The sequence below is a fragment of the Bufo bufo genome, chromosome 3 (genome assembly GCF_905171765.1).
Source record: "Bufo bufo chromosome 3, aBufBuf1.1, whole genome shotgun sequence".
NCBI classification, from domain to species: Eukaryota; Metazoa; Chordata; class Amphibia; order Anura; family Bufonidae; genus Bufo; species Bufo bufo.
The window spans coordinates 66,235,655-66,252,405 of record NC_053391.1 but is presented as its reverse complement, the minus strand read 5'-3'; the positions used below and the strand labels follow the sequence as shown (position 1 = coordinate 66,252,405).

General features: G+C 45.5%; 1 protein-coding gene across 1 annotated transcript in view; it reads left to right on the top strand.

The window, feature by feature from the left end:
* LOC120994569 (multidrug resistance-associated protein 1-like) overlaps positions 1–16,751 on the top strand; it is a 126,235-nt gene that overhangs the window by 63,681 nt on the left and 45,803 nt on the right. Inside the window, exons 14-18 of the mRNA XM_040423230.1 lie at positions 1,527–1,694; positions 4,417–4,597; positions 6,535–6,610; positions 7,149–7,200; positions 12,103–12,313. Of these exons, the coding sequence (XP_040279164.1) occupies positions 1,527–1,694; positions 4,417–4,597; positions 6,535–6,610; positions 7,149–7,200; positions 12,103–12,313 (688 nt within the window). The remainder of the gene's footprint in view (positions 1–1,526; positions 1,695–4,416; positions 4,598–6,534; positions 6,611–7,148; positions 7,201–12,102; positions 12,314–16,751) is intronic.

Sequence of the window (16,751 nt, the reverse complement as noted above, 5' to 3'; positions counted from 1 at the left end):
ATTATTAGTTTGTGCCATGTGACCACAGAGTGTGAGTGAAGAGCTTGCTATTACTCACGCTCCGTGGTCACCCGCCTGCTCGCACAGCGCTGCTTTAATTCCTGACGTACACACATCGTCAGGACATTTTAGTTCACTGGCGCTGCGGCTGGGCACTGATGGCTAGGAGGGGGAGATGGTGGCATTGGGGGAGGAGCTGATGGCAGTGGGAGGGGGGGCAACTGATGACATGGGGGAGCTGGTGGCATTGCAGGGGGAGCTGATGGCACTGGGTGGGGGAGAGCTGAAGGCACTGGGGGAGTGGAGCTGATGGGACTTGGGTGGTGGAGAGCTGAAGGCACTGGGGTGGTGGAGAGCTGAAGGCACTGGGGTGGTGGAGAGCTGAAGGCACTGGGGGAGTGGAGCTGATGGCACTGGGGTGGGGGAGAGCTGAAGGCACTGGGGTGGTGGAGAGCTGAAGGCACTGGGGGAGTAGAGCTGATGGCACTGGGGTGGGGGAGAGCTGATGGCACTGGGGTGGGGGAGAGCTGAAGGCACTGGGGTGGGGGAGAGCTGAAGGCACTGGGGTGGGGGAGAGCTGAAGGCACTGGGGTGGTGGAGAGCTGAAGGCACTGGGGGAGTAGAGCTGATGGCACTGGGGTGGGGGAGAGCTGAAAGCACTGGGGTGGGGGAGAGCTGAAAGCACTGGGGTGGGGGAGAGCTGAAGGCACTGGGGTGGGGGAGAGCTGAAAGCACTGGGGTGGTGGAGAGCTGAAGGCACTGGGGGAGTGGAGCTGATGGCACTGGGGTGGGGGAGAGCTGATGGCACTGGGGTGGTGGAGAGCTGAAGGCACTGGGGGAGTGGAGCTGATGGCACTGGGGTGGGGGAGAGCTGATGGCACTGAGTGAATGGAGCTGATGGCACTGGGGTGGGGGAGAGCTGAGGGAATGGAGCTGAAGGCACTGGGGTGGGGGGTCTGATGAGTTTTTATAAAGGAACACAGTCTATTAATTCATTTTTTCTTATTAGAAAATCATAAAAATAAACGGTAGAATACTCGATTACTAAAATAATGGTTTATTGCAGCCCTAATTTACACCAGACAACTGACGTACACACACAGATAAATTCTTCCGCTTTGCCTCACATATACAGAGCTGCCTGCCTGCAGCCACCACTAGGGGGAGCTCAGTGCATAGGAATTCATGGAAGCTATAATAATGTCTTTACACTGAGCTCCTCCTAGTTGCAGATACATGAAAATGCAGTGTTTCCACCTCCGAACGGAAGGATAGAAGAAGGAGATCAGTGCTGGGCGCCCCCTTCTCCCCTGGCTCCGTAGCAGTCACGAGCTCTGCCTTTATTAAAGGTACGACACTGCCTCAGGGAGTTGGAGCTGTGTGCTAGAAAAATCGAGCTCTGACCATTATAAAACCAGGTTAAGAAATGATTATGCCTGGGCCTATAAATGGAGGGAGCAGTGTAGTACATATATATATAATCTTGTCTGCCCATGCCGGTCTTTATAACGTCTTTTTGTGCACAGGGTGTAAACCTAAGTGGAGGCCAGAAGCAGCGGGTCAGCCTGGCCCGGGCTGTATACAGCGATGCCGACATCTACCTGCTGGATGACCCTTTATCTGCCGTCGATGTACACGTGGGAAAGCATTTATTTGATAAAGTCATTGGACATAATGGATTACTGAAAAACAAGGTATGGCTTTACACTTGATGTGAGCCGTGAATGCAGCCATCATTACATTCTGCACTCCCTGCTAACCTCGCTGATAACAAGTACAGAGGGGTTCTTCATCCGTTTGATTATCCCATGGGTTATCCCATAATTAATGGAAAAAATGAAAATCAGACATCCTATAGTACATGACAATCTCCTTCTAACAAAGTTAGAACCAGCCCTGTACCTCACATGGATCCTGAGATCTCCCCATTAATTGCTCCTCTTATTTGGCAAGCTGTAATTCAAGCTGACACCTTAGGGGGGCGTGCGCTTTACAGTTGAAGGATGGCACTGAGCATGTGCGGCCATCTCAGTGAGCAGGACAGAGAGATTAGAAAGGGCAAACAGCAGGTGGCGCTATACAGATAGATTTATTATTATTCAATAATAAATGATTAATTACATGCAATTAAAAAAGTATTCAGATCCAGGTGCTGGAGTATTATTTGTGGGACGACCCCTTTAATATGACAAAATGATCACGTTACACTTTGTTTTCATGTTTTGACAATTTTGCGCTATTGTCACCAAGGTGATGTTTTCAACTAACCTACAGGTGGCGCTGTAGCTGAGCAGAAAGCTACGGTTTTCACTGTTTTCAGACAGCACATCGCAAATCAAACAAAGTATATGAAGGCTACTGTATATCTATGTAGATTTGGCCCGCCTGTAAGAGGAACCTGTGTCCCCCATGACAACACTTCTAGGATTGTGACGCATCTCGCGAGGCTGAAAAACCAGACAGGCCTAAGGTTTTCAAAGGTGAAGATTTGCTACAATTGTATCCAGTCTAGAACATCATGTGTGAGCCAAACCTGGACTCCAGATGAAGACATTTTACCTGCACTGATACATTGTTGCAAACTATCAGGAGAGGATAGAGAGGGTTTTATGTCTCTGTTGTATTAAGGCCTCTTTCACACGGGCGTTGCGGGAAAATGTGCGGGTGCGTTGCGGGAACACCCCCGATTTTTCCGCGTCAGTGCAAAACATTGTAATGCGTTTTGCACTCGCGTGAGAAAAATCGCACATGTTTGGTACCCAAACCCGAACTTCTTCACAGAAGTTCGGGCTTGGGATCGGTGTTCTGTAAATAGTATTATTTTCCCTTATAACATGGTTATAAGGGAAAATAATAGCATTCTGAATACAGAATGCATAGTGCAATAGGGCTGGAGGGGTTAAAAAAAAATAAATCATTTAACTCACCTTAATCCACTTGATCGCGTAGCCGGCATCTGCTTCTGTCCCCTTTACTGAATAGGACCTGTGGTGAGCATTAATTATAGTTCAAGGACCTGTGATGATGTGAATCACCATGGTAAAAGATCATGTGACGTACCATGTGATGACCGGAATGACGTCATCAAAGGTCCTGTTGCTGCACAGAGATCAGATGAAGACAGAAGGAGATGCCGACATCGCGAACAAGTGGATTAAGGTGAGTTAAATGATTTTTTATTTTTTTTAACCCCTCCAGCGCTGTTTTACTATGCATTCTGTATTTAGAATGCTATTATTTTCCCTTATAACCATGTTATAAGGGAAAATAATAAAGATCGGGTCTTCATCCCGATCGTCTCCTAGCAACCATGCGAGAAAATCGCACCGCATCCGCACTTGCTTGCGGATGCTTGCGATTTTCACGCAACCCCATTCATTTCTATGGGGCCTGCGTTACGTGAAAAACGCACAAAGAGGAGCATGCTGCGATTTTCACGCAACGCACAAGTGATGCGTGAAAATCACCGCTCGTGTGCACAGCCCCATAGAAATGAATGAGTCGGTATTCAGTGCGGGTGCAATGCGTTCAACTCCCGCATCGCATCCGCGCGGAATACTCGCTCGTGTGAAAGGGGCCTAAGGGTACTTTCACACTAGCGTTTTCCTTTTCCGACGCTGAGTTCCGTCCTAGGGGCTCTATACCGGAAAAGAACTGATCAGTTTTATCCTAATGCATTCTGAATGGAGAGCAATCCGTTCAGGATGCATCAGGATGTCTTCAGTTCAGTCATTTTGACTGATCAGGCTTTTCAGAAAAACGTAGCATGCTGTATTTTTACCTCCGGCCAAAAATCCTGAACACTTTGACTGAACGCCGGATCTGGCTTTTGCATGTTAAACCCGAAAAATGTGAAAAAAAAATTAAAGTCCATAAATGGCGGACCCGTTTTTTCCAATACATTTTTTCATTGTGATCAAAATCCTGATCAGGATTCAAATGTAATCCGTTTTCACACGTTTTTCCGGATCCGGCGGTCAGTTCCGTTGTCGGAATTGAACGCCGGATTAAAACAACGCTAGTGTGAAAGTAGCCTTAGTAGAGGTGCACGGATACAGTGATACAAATGCTCAGCAGTGAACAGGACCAGGTTTCTACACATTTTCAGCCACTGGATGTTAGCACAAACGTTTCCATTCACTAACGGCAAGGAGAGATATTGAACTGGTGAATCTGTAAATTAGTCCATTTAAAGGGGTTGTCTAGGACTAGAAAAAAGGTTTTGCTTTTTTTTTTTCTCCCAGAAACAGCGCCACCGCTGTCCATGGGCTGTAGTTGGTATTGCAGTTGGGTGAGCTGCAATAATAGACATGGTCCATGGACAGAAAAAGAACTGCACCCGTTCAGTAGTCCCGGACACCCCCTTTATAGAATATGCTGTCTTATTACGGGTTAATTAGCCTTTTTTCTGTGCAGACAAGGATCCTGGTGACACACAGCCTCACCGTCCTCCCTCTGGTAGACCTCATCGTCATCATGGAAGACGGGAGAATAGGTCAGATAGGGACTTACGGGGAACTGGTTTCCAAGAGACAAGACTTTGCTGATGTGGTAATAGCACCTGGAGCGAAGAAAGAAAGTTTTAGTGACACCACCTGTAAGTATTTGCCTATTTTTTCGATCATTTACGTGAAAATTTCACAATAAATTTTCTTTTGCCTCACCAAAAAAACTAAGATGAATGTTTCATAAAGGGATGCTTTTGCTAGAACTTTATACTTTTTTTTTCTATTTACTGTATGTGACCTTTCATAGGGTTTTGCCAGTGAAATAAAGAAAACCGGCACCTATTGGGAGATAATTTACGTACATAACCACTAAGACTTCACACACAGGGTTTCCACCTCTTAGATAATGATGACCTATCGTTCAGATCAATGGGGGTCCAACACCTGACAACCCCACAGATCAGCTGGTGGCACTGGAAACATAATAATGGATGGAGCCAGAATAGAAGGCTCTGTCACTGTGAACTGGCCAGTCGGGTTCAGTCGAATGGGTGCTGAGCTGCAGCCTGCCGGCACAGACGCTGCACCTTGGATGGGCCTTCTGCTGGTGTCTGCTGCTGATTGCTGGGGGCGTCATGTATCGGACCCCCACCGATCCGGTATTGATTACCTATCCAGAGCATAGGTCCCTTCCAAAGGTAGATTTTTGGCTTGTTTCTAAAAAAGAAATGCCTTCGGAACCTATTCTGTAAACTTCCATTATTGCTTTTTTTCTATGTTTCATTCTTTCCCCCGAGAGTCTGGGCCCCCTTGGCATGGAAATAGCTTAGTGTAAGATGTTATCACAATAGGTTTTTGCTGTGGGCACAACCCCAGAGCGGGTTCACACATTTTTCAGAAAGATAATGTACAACCATGTGCCTCATATACAGTAGATTCCTCTATTTTTGGCTCTAATAGAGGACAAATGTTGACCGCGTTGACTGGTGGCTGTTTTCCAGCAGAGAGCAGCAGCGGGTAAGGCTACTTTCACACTGGCGTTTTTGCTTTCAGTTTGTGAGATCCGTTCAGGGCTCTCACATGTGTCCAAAACGGATCAGTTTTGCCCTATCACATTCTGAATGGAAAAGGATCCGCTCAGAATACATCAGTTTGCCTCCGTTCCGTCTCCATTCCGCTCTGGAGGCGGACACCAAAACACTGCCTGCAGCGTTTTGCTGTCCGCTTGACAAAACTGAGCCAAACGGATCCGTCCTGACACACAATGTAAGTCAATGGAGACAGATCGGTTTTCTCTGACACAATCTGGCACAATAGAAAACGGATCCGTCTCTCATTGACTTTCAATGGAGTTCATGACGGATCCGTCTTGGCTATGTTACAGATAATACAAACACATCCGTTCATGACGGATGCATGCAGTTGTATTATTGTAACGGATCTGTTTTTGCAGATCCATGACGGATCCGCCCCAAAACGCGAGTGTGAAAGTAGCCTTAGATGTACCCTGGACTGCCTGCAAATCAAACCGGGGTGGCATCGGCCTTTTTAGCTTATATACACAGCGAGATAGGACATTGTGCTAATTGTGGATCCGCAAAATACAGATACCGTCCGTGTTGCATCTACATTTTTCGCCGACCCATTGACTTCAATGGCTCGGTGGTCCACATTTTATGGCCAAGTATAGGACATGTTCTATCCTTGTATTTTTTTGCTGAACAAATGTACGGATGCGGAAAGCACTCACATCATCTTTGTCCTTTCCGGACAAAAAGGTGGAATGTGTCCGTAAAATGCGGACCACAGACCCTCAAGAAAAATGTGGACGGCAAATGGACCGCATCTGTATTTTGCAGACCGCGTGCACGAGGCCTTATCCTGGCAGAAGCCATCACTGATGTGGAGGCCGCTCTTGTAATGGGCGATACGTGCTCAGCAGCAATACTCGGCGTCTGGTATTTCATCATTTTATTTTGCAGTGATTTCTAGATAATCTCCTTTATACACGATAACCCATGAATTATAGTAACATATGTTAATGTACGTTATGTGCAGTACTATTAACGTGTACATTGATTTGCAGCAAGCCCATTAAAAGATGCAGGAAACGTAAGAAGTCCAGGGAGACATCCTGAAGACCCCAAGGTTCAAAAAGACAGGTATGAAGCATATGAGAATATAATGGGTGTTATTCCTGCAGACCACTGCAGGATCCTCCAGAAGGAAGATCCAAAAATTAGAAAAATATCAGAGTATTTGTATTTTTAACCTCTGCAAGAAGCCTGTAGAGCAGCACATGGAGAAGCTGGAGGTTCCCCATGATACCACCTCTATACTGCACCTTATGAAACCACTTACATAATGCGACATGCAATGGAACATGCCATCATTTTTTGGGGATTCTCATGGATTTATGGTGTCAGTATATGACAAAGACCCTCGGTGTGAAGTGGGAGGCACATGGATCTTAGCAGGTGGCACATTACGGATCTGTATTGTAGGGCCGCATGTTTGAGGCCTTATTGTAAGCCATGTAAAATATCTGTCACTTATGGAGGAATACCGGGAACTCCCTCTTTTGTCATTCTAAACCAAAAATCTGAACATATAAAGCAAGTGAATTCATAAAATTGGGGAAAAAAACATTTAGTGTCGTAGTTGTGGCATCTGATTTTCTCTGGTTCATATCTTCTCCAGGCAAATATTAAGCGCCCCCAGGATTAATAAAGAGAAGGTCGCCACAGGAAATGTAAGTGCTCGGGTTTATACTTATGGGATTGATAAATGCTAAATATGACCTGGAGCGCCTTATAGGAATATTTTAAAGGGAACCTGTCTCATTGAACATGGTGTCTGACGTGCAGGCGGCAGGTCAGAAAGCAGGAGGAGCTGAGCAGATCGATGGAGGGTTATAGGAAAAGATTCAGTAAAATCCCTGCTTATTCAGGAGTCCAGGGGGCGGTTGTATTTAGTGATTTACAGCTATCTATGCATACATGCTCAGGCTTTCAGTCATTGAGTGACCTGCCCACCGGACTTTAAAGGCTATGGACACATTTGAGGGCATTTTTTTTATTATTGCATTGTACTCATTTTGAGCAAAAAATCTGTTTTTTCAATAGGTCTTTATCTAAATAAAAATGTAGTCTCTTTCTTTGTACAGGGTTGAGATTCTCTAGTAGCATGCTCTGTGTTTATACTGTGTTCCATCCGGGAAATCCTCTGACAGCCCCTTATCTCTGATAAGGGCTATACATAGCCATAAGATGATGGCTCAAAGGGAAAGTGAGATGCTCACAGATAGGCTCAAACTTAAAGGGGTTTTCCCACTGAAGGTATATCACTAGGATGTACACCCATTGTCTGATAAGTGCGGGTCCCACCTCTGGGACCTGCCCCTACACTGAGAACGGAGCCCTGAAAGTTATGGAGGGTGCACTGCGCATGCGCAGCCGCCCTCCATTCATTTCTATGGGGCCGCCGAAAATAACGGAGCGCTGGCTCGACTATTTCCGTTGCCCCCATAGAAATGAATGGAGCCGTGGCTGCTCAAGCGCAATGCGCTCCCATTCACTTGTATGGGGAGAGGGCTTGGCAGTGGCCCTGGGGTCCTCCAGCCACCACTCTCCCCGCTCCATTCTCTTTGGGACCCGCACTATCAGACAATGGGGGCATATCCTAGCGATATGCCCCCATTGTCTGTGATGGGAATACCCTTTTAACACTTTGACAGAAACTGCAGAAAATGTTTAAGAAAGACCAATTCAAAATGATTTTTAGCCCAAAATGAGTACAGTGCAGGCATGAAAAAAAAACCTTTAATGAATAAAATACAAGTTAGGCCTCATGCACACGACTGTTCTGTTTTTTGCGGTCCGCAAATTGTAGGTCCGCAAAACACGGAAGCCGTCCGTGTGCCTTCCAAAATTTGCGGAGGCCCATTGTAGAAATGCCTATTCTTGTCCGCAAAACGGACAAGAATAGGACATGTTATATTTTTTTTGCGGGGCCACAGAACGGAGCAACGGAGCTGCAGCTCGGATGCGGACCAGAACAACTGTCGTGTACATGAGGCCTTATACTCAATCTTTTCACATGAAATGATATATCAGTCTGCTTAGCTCCTTCTGATCCTGACCACAGATTAGACACCATATTCAAAGTGATAGGTTACTCTTAGGCCTCTTTCACACGGGCGTTGCGGGAACATGCGCGATTTTTCCGCGCGAGTGCAAAACATTGTAATGCGTTTTGCACTCGCGTGAGAAAAATCGCGCATGTTTGGTACCCAAACCTGAACTTCTTCACAGAAGTTCGGGCTTGGGATCGGTGTTCTGTAGATTGTATTATTTTCCCTTATAACATGGTTATAAGGGAAAATAATAGCATTCTGAATACAGAATGCAAAGTAAAATAGCGCTGGAGGGGTTAAAATAATAATAATTTAACTCCTCTTAATCCACTTGCTCGCGCAGCCCGGCTTCTCTTCTGTCTTCTTTTTTGCTGTGTGCAGGAAAAGGACCTGTGGTGACGTCACTCCGGTCATCACATGGTCCATCACATGATCCATCACCATGGTAAAAGATCATGTGACGGACCATGTGATGACCGGAGTGACGTCACCACAGGTCCTTTTCCAGCACACAGCAAAAAAGAAGACAGAAGAGAAGCTGGGCTGCGCAAGCAAGTGGATTAACCTCCTCAGGACCGCCGTACGCAGGATTGCGTCTTTGCGGCGGCCCTGCTCTTCTGGCTGGACGCGCCAGTGCGTCCTCTCGCGAGACGCGAGATTTCCTATTCACAGGATCGGGAGGTAAGCGAGTGGATCTCCAGCCTGCCAGCGGCGATCGTTCGCTGGCAGGCTGGAGATGTGATTTTTTTTTAACCCCTAACAGGTATATTAGACGCTGTTTTGATAACGGCGTCTAATATACCTACTACCTGGTCCTCTGGTGGTCCCCTTTGTTTGGATCGACCACCAGAGGACACAGGTAGCTCAGTAATATGTTGCACCAAGCACCACTACACTACACCCCCCCCCCCCCTGTCACTTATTAACCCCTTATTCACCCTTGATCACCCCTGATCACCCCATATAGACTCCCTGATCACCCCCCTGTCATTGATTACCCCCCTGTCATTGATCACCCCCCTGTAAAGCTCCATTCAGATGTCCGCATGATTTTTACGGATCCACTGATAGATGGATCGGATCCGCAAAACGCATACGGACGTCTGAATGGAGCCTTACAGGGGCGTGATCAATGACTGTGGTGATCACCCCATATAGACTCCCTGATCACCCCCCTGTCATTGATTACCCCCCTGTCATTGATCACCCCCCTGTAAAGCTCCATTCAGATGTCCGCATGATTTTTACGGATCCACTGATAGATGGATCGGATCCGCAAAACGCATACGGACGTCTGAATGGAGCCTTACAGGGGCGTGATCAATGACTGTGGTGATCACCCCATATAGACTCCCTGATCACCCCCCTGTCATTGATTACCCCCCTGTCATTGATCACCCCCCTGTAAAGCTCCATTCAGATGTCCGCATGATTTTTACGGATCCACTGATAGATGGATCGGATCCGCAAAACGCATATGGACATCTGAATGGAGCCTTACAGGAGCGTGATCAATGACTGTGGTGATCACGCTGGGTGAGAGAAATATCTTGGCAAAAGACAACTTTTCCCATTTTTTTTTACAAAGTTGGCATTTGACCAAGATATTTATCTCACCCAGCATGGGTATATGTAAAATGACACCCCAAAACACATTCCCCAACTTCTCCTGAATACGGAGATACCACATGTGTGACACTTTTTTGCAGCCTAGGTGGGCAAAGGGGCCCACATTCCAAAGAGCACCTTTCGGATTTCACCAGCCATTTATTACAGAATTTGATTTCAAACTCCTTACCACACATTTGGGCCCCTAGAATGCCAGGGCAGTATAACTACCCCACAAGTGACCCCATTTTGGAAAGAAGACACCCCAAGGTATTCGCTGATGGGCATAGTGAGTTCATGGAAGTTTTTTTTTCTTGTCACAAGTTAGTGGAATATGAGACTTTGTAAGAAAAAAATAAATAAATAAATCATCATTTTCCGCTAACTTGTGACAAAAAATAAAAAGTTCTATGAACTCACTATGCCCATCAGCAAATACCTTAGGGTGTGTACTTTCCGAAATGGGGTCATTTGTGGGGTGTTTGTACTGTCTGGCCATTGTAGAACCTCAGGAAACATGACAGGTGCTCAGAAAGTCAGAGCTGCTTCAAAAAGCGGAAATTCACATTTTTGTACCATAGTTTGTAAACGCTATAACTTTTACCCAAACCATTTTTTTTTTTTACCCAAACATTTTTTTTTTATCAAAGACATGTAGAACAATAAATTTAGAGCAAAATTTATATATGGATCTCGTTTTTTTTGCAAAATTTTACAACTGAAAGTGAAAAATGTCATTTTTTTGCAAAAAAATCGTTAAATTTCGATTAATAACAAAAAAAAGTAAAAATGTCAGCAGCAATGAAATACCACCAAATGAAATCTCTATTAGTGAGAAGAAAAGGAGGTAAAATTCATTTGGGTGGTAAGTTGCATGACCGAGCAATAAACGGTGAAAGTAGTGTAGGTCAGAAGTGTAAAAAGTGGCCTGGTCTTTCAGGGTGTTTAAGCACTGGGGGCTGAAGTGGTTAAGGGGAGTTAAATTATTATTATTTTTTTTTAACCCCTCCAGCCCTATTGTACTATGCATTCTGTATTCAGAATGCTATTATTTTCCCTTATAACCATGTTATAAGGGAAAATAATAATGATCGGGTCCCCATCCCGATCGTCTCCTAGCAACCGTGCGTGAAAATCGCACCGCATCCGCACTTGCTTGCGGATGCTTGCGATTTTCACGCAACCCCATTTATTTCTATGGGGCCTGCGTTACGTGAAAAACGCACAAAGAGGAGCATGCTGCGATTTTCACGCAACGCACAAGTGATGTGTGAAAATCACCGCTCGTGTGCGCGCATCCGCGCGGAATACTCGCCCGTGTGAAAGGGGCCTTAAAGAATAAATCTGATGTGGTCCCATGTCCAGCATTAAAGGTGGCCATACACATTAGATGTATGACGGGGCTGGCGATATCCAATTCTGACACCGCGCTGTGGTTTGTGATATAAACCAAGACCACAATGCAGTTGTGAACAGAGCCTGAAGCTGTCCATACGTATTAGATAAACATTGGTGAACCAGGTGATTTCGATGGGACCAGCCGACCTTCTAATGTGTACTCCACCCTGATGGCAGATGATGGAGCCGATATGGATCAGGCATTTATATTTCAACATGGCTCATCCTTTCTTCTCAGGGAAATATGCAGCCACCAGAGAATTCTGTTATCAACTTTCTGCTTGCTCCCCATTCACAACACATGTATGCATGACCATGTATGGGGGATGGGGAAAGATAGCTGTCGGCCGATTGCATGATGGCAACCTCTAAAAGCTCATCCAGATATTTGGTTTGGGGAGGACGACAGGACAAATCTGGAGAAACTCTATGCATATGGTCGTTAAGCTCGAAATCAATCTGTTGGTGCATTCTAATAAATGTCCTTTTTTATGTCTGTTGTCTGGTTTCTAGATGAAGATGTCAGTGGTGAAGAAGTACCTGCAGGCTTTTGGATGGTCTTGGGTCTGCTTCACCATCATAGCATATGTTGGACAAAATGCAATGGCCATAGGACAAAATGTATGGCTTAGTAAATGGACCACCGAGGCCAAAGAAGTGAAAGAACAGACAGAGCTGAGGGACAGTAGACTTGGCGTCTATGGGGTGCTGGGATTTCTGCAAGGTAATGGAATGATATGTTACGCTGTGCATAAAACGACGGTTGTGGTCTTGTATTATCTGTAGTAGTCTAAGTACAGTAAGTTGCTTTTGACTTATATAATGGTAACTTTATAATGGTAACACATTCCAAAAATGTACCTCTAAAATATGGATATTGAATACAGTTTATCTCAGATTTACCAAAAAAAAACAGAAGAGGCGGCACTACAGGTCAAGTAAAGGGTGGTGGACCCACTTTTATTCCGCCAACTGCGACGTTTCAGCCCAACTGACTGAGGCCTTTATGAGGCATGAGCAGGAGTGCGGCCTCTTCTTGGACTTAGAGCCGACGGTTCGGGAGGATTCGCATCCACTACATCCGCTGTGTTTTTTCTTTGTATAATATTAGATTTACCAGCTATAAATAAATGAAGTGAGGAGCGTATACAAATCTGAAATATACATATAAATAATAACACATATAACGGTATTTTTCACTCTATAAGACACACTTTTTTCCACTTATAAAGTGAATACTAACGAGCGCTTTAATTATGTGCTCATTAGTACAGTAGGATCGGTGAGTGTAGCGCTGCTAGCGCTACTATTAATCACTGCTTCCTGGTCTGCTCCGGGCGCCGTGCTGTGCAACCAATCAGATTCCACCTTTCATTTTCCAAAGGAACTCTGAAAAATGAAAGGTGGAATATGATTGGTTGCTATAGCAACTATGCCAGTTCTACTTTACACCAGCTTGATAAATCAAACCAGGCATGCTCAACCTGCAGCCCTTTAGCTGTTGTAAAACCACAACTCCCACATGCCCTGCTGTTGGCTGATACCTGTAGGCTGTTCGGGCATGCTGGGAGTTGTAGTTTTGCAACAGCTGGAGGGTCATCGGTTGAGCATGCCTGATCTAACCCATAGTACGTGTAAGCAATCACTATGACCTGACACAGCACAGCAGGAAGAGTGCTTTGGATCTCCTGAGTGGCAGCGCCATCTGGAGTAGGAGCGGTGAGTTGCTTTATTTATTTTTTGTCTGATCTGAGGTCTGATGAAGATTGGGGGTCTGATCTGAGATCTAAAAAGAAAAAATAATTTTTTTCTTATTTTCCTGCTTTTATACAGAAAAAAATTGTATATATAGTATACTTATAGTTGCCAATGAACTAAGGTTGGTGTTAAAGTCTAACTGTCGTATTATAATTTTTTTTGGAGTATTGGATTGTGGTGATTAATATCTCCTTGGTGGCCCTATATCAACTTTTCACTGTGTATTCAATTACCCCTTAATTCCACATTTTTGTTCCCTGTACTGCCTACTTTTACCTGTGCTTAAAATAGGGTTGCTAGGCATGGTCCGTCTATCTGTTGAAGGACGGAGCACGCAGCGTGCAGGCTCATATTACTGACAGCCAGGGACTGTAAGGAAATGATTAAAGCCAGGTCCTCCCCAGCAGCTGATAACAGTGCCTGGGCTGTGTGCACTTCTCCCTGTCCCTGCGCTTGGCAGACGCTCCCTCACACAGCAGAGCTGGAGAAGTAGAGTTGGAGCAGCGCAGACCAGGGAAGGGAGATCTGCCGTCTGCTCAGTGTATAAATGAAAGCAACACGTGGTAAGAGGACCCCTTTGTGCTGCAGGAGATTAACCCTTTAGGGGGGAAGGCTCTGGTTACTGACTTTTGGGGGGCTATTGTTACTGGCTAGTGAGGGCAGGCGGGATTAGCCTCAGGGTGAGGGCAATGGCGGCCATCTTAACTGAATAGTGAAATTGCAGTTTTATGCAGACTGGTTGCTAAGGGCTGAATCTTATTAAATATGGGGTAAGTCAGTCTAATAGTAACTGATTCTGGAATATCATGTTATTAGTAACTACATATATGAAAATTGAAATTAGGGTCTAAATGTGACAGTTATCCTTTAAAGGGGTTGTCTATTCTGACTCCTGGCACCCCCACCCATCAGCTGTTTGAGAAGGCACCTGGGTTTGCAGTAGTGCTGCAGTCTTCTCTCCGACACGAAGCCCAGCGCTGTACATTGTCTGGGTTGCTTCATCTTCCTCACTATGAGATCACTATACTGAGGAAGGGAAGCTACTGAGCACGGTAGTCCACCTCTGAATGCAGGACTGTCATTTCATCTATATTGCACTAATGCTTCATTTGAAATGCCTTATTCATTGTAAGGTAATACTTTTCGTGGGATGACCCCTTTTAAGGAGACCAGTTGCGTAAGGAGACTTGGCAATGCTCCATACGCAAAGAGGTCTCTCCCAGAGAAAGAGAACGTCTAGCTAGGGCCACCTTCTGGAAGTGGCTCCCTATGAGTCAGTGTTCGACTTTTTAAAGGCGTTGTCCAGGTTCAGAGCTGAAACCGGACATATCCCCGTTCTCACCCAGACAGCCCATTTAATGCTCCGATGCTCTCTCTTGCCCTTTGCTGAATCGCGCAGGAAGGGCTGTTTGCTTATATTTTTTACGCTGCTAGGTGGAGGCTTCCTCCTAGCAGTGTTCCCGGTGATGTTACCGGCACTAATGGCTTTAGCGCTACCCTAGGCTGTTTTACAGTAGAGACACGGTATGTCACTGGATCTAATGAAAAAGCCCTTGCCCTGTGCGATTCAGTGGGATTCGTTTCAGAGGGGCTGTCTGGGTGAAAAAGAGGAAATGTCTGAGTTCAGCTCTGAACCCGGACAACCCCTTTAAGCCGTGGAACATGACAAGGGAGAATAGCCAAGCCATATAGCAACCTCTATAGTGCAGCATTGTCACTAATTCTCTATACACAGGTGGCCACCGTAAAGGGGTTGTGCAGCTTTGAGGCTTTTTTAACAGATCCCTGCAGCATGTTATACCTGTTGAAAAAATGCTCATTCGCACCTGCTCCCCACTGTTCCAGCTCCCTTCATTGGCCCATACTATAAACTGCTGGACATAGGGTCACGTGCACCGCTGCAGCCAATGACTGGTCTCAGCAGTGACCTGTCCCCAAGTAGCAAGTGACCAAGCCACAATGTGCTGCTTGGGGACAGGTCACTGCTGAGACCAGTCATTGGCTGCAGCGGCACACGTGACTGTGTTCATCCTCAAGTTTACAGGATGGGTAACCAGAAGACCAGTGAAGGAGCGTCCAGTACTTCTTCCTAAACTGCATGCAAGGTATCTCACCCAGAATCCCACTCTGCATTGCTGAAGGGCAAACACCCCAAAACATATGTGTATGTATATATACATACTGTGTGTGTATATATATATATATATATATACAGTGGGATGTGAAAGTTTGGGCAACCTTGTTAATCGTCATGATTTTCCTGTATAAATCGTTGGTTGTTACGATAAAAAATGTCAGTTAAATATATCATATAGGAGACACACACAGTGATATTTGAGAAGTGAAATGAAGTTTATTGGATTTACAGAAAGTGTGCTATAATTGTTTAAACAAAATTAGGCAGGTGCATAAATTTGGGCACCACAAAAAGAAATGAAATCAATATTTAGTAGATCCTCCTTTTGCAGAAATTACAGCCTCTAAACGCTTCCTGTAGGTTTCCAATGAGAGTCTGGATTCTGGTTGAAGGTATTTTGGACCATTCCTCTTTACAAAACATCATAGTTCATTCAGGTTTGATGACTTCCGAGCATGGACAGCTCTCTTTAAGTCACACCACAGATTTTCAATTATATTCAGGTCTGGGGACTGAGATGGCCATTCCAGAACGTTGTACTTGTTCCTCTGCATAAATGCCTTAATGGATTTTGAGCAGTGTTTAGGGTCGTTGTCTTGTTGAAAGATCCAGCCCCAGCGCAGCTTCAGCTTTGTCACCGATTCATGGACATTGGTCTCCAGAATCTGCTGATACTGAGTGGAATCCATGCGTCCCTCAACTTTGACAAGATTCCCAGTCCCTGCACTGGCCCCACAGCCCCACAGCATGATGGAACCACCACCATATTTTACTGTAGGTAGCAGGTGTTTTTCTTGGAATGCTGTGTTCTTTTTCCTCCATGCATAACGCCCCTTGTTATGGCCAAATAACTCAATTTTAGTTTCATCAGTCCACAGCACCTTATTCCAAAATGAAGCTGGCTTGTCCAAATGTGCTTTAGCCCACCTCAAGCGGCACTTTTCGTGCTGTGGGCGGAGAAAAGGCTTCCTCTGCATCACTCTCGCATACAGCATCTCCTTGTGTAAAGTGCGCTGAATGGTTGAACGATGCACAGTGACTCCATCTGCAGCAAGATGATGTTGTAGGTCTTTGGTGCTGGTCTGTGGGTTGACTCTGACTGTTCTCACCATTCGTCGCTTCTGTCTATCTGAGATTTTTCTTGGTCTGCCACTTCGAGCCTTAACTTGAACTGAGCCTGTGGTCTTCCATTTCCTCAATATGTTCCTAACTGTGGAAACAGACAGCTGAAATCTCTGAGACAGCTTTCTGTATCCTTCCCCTAAAC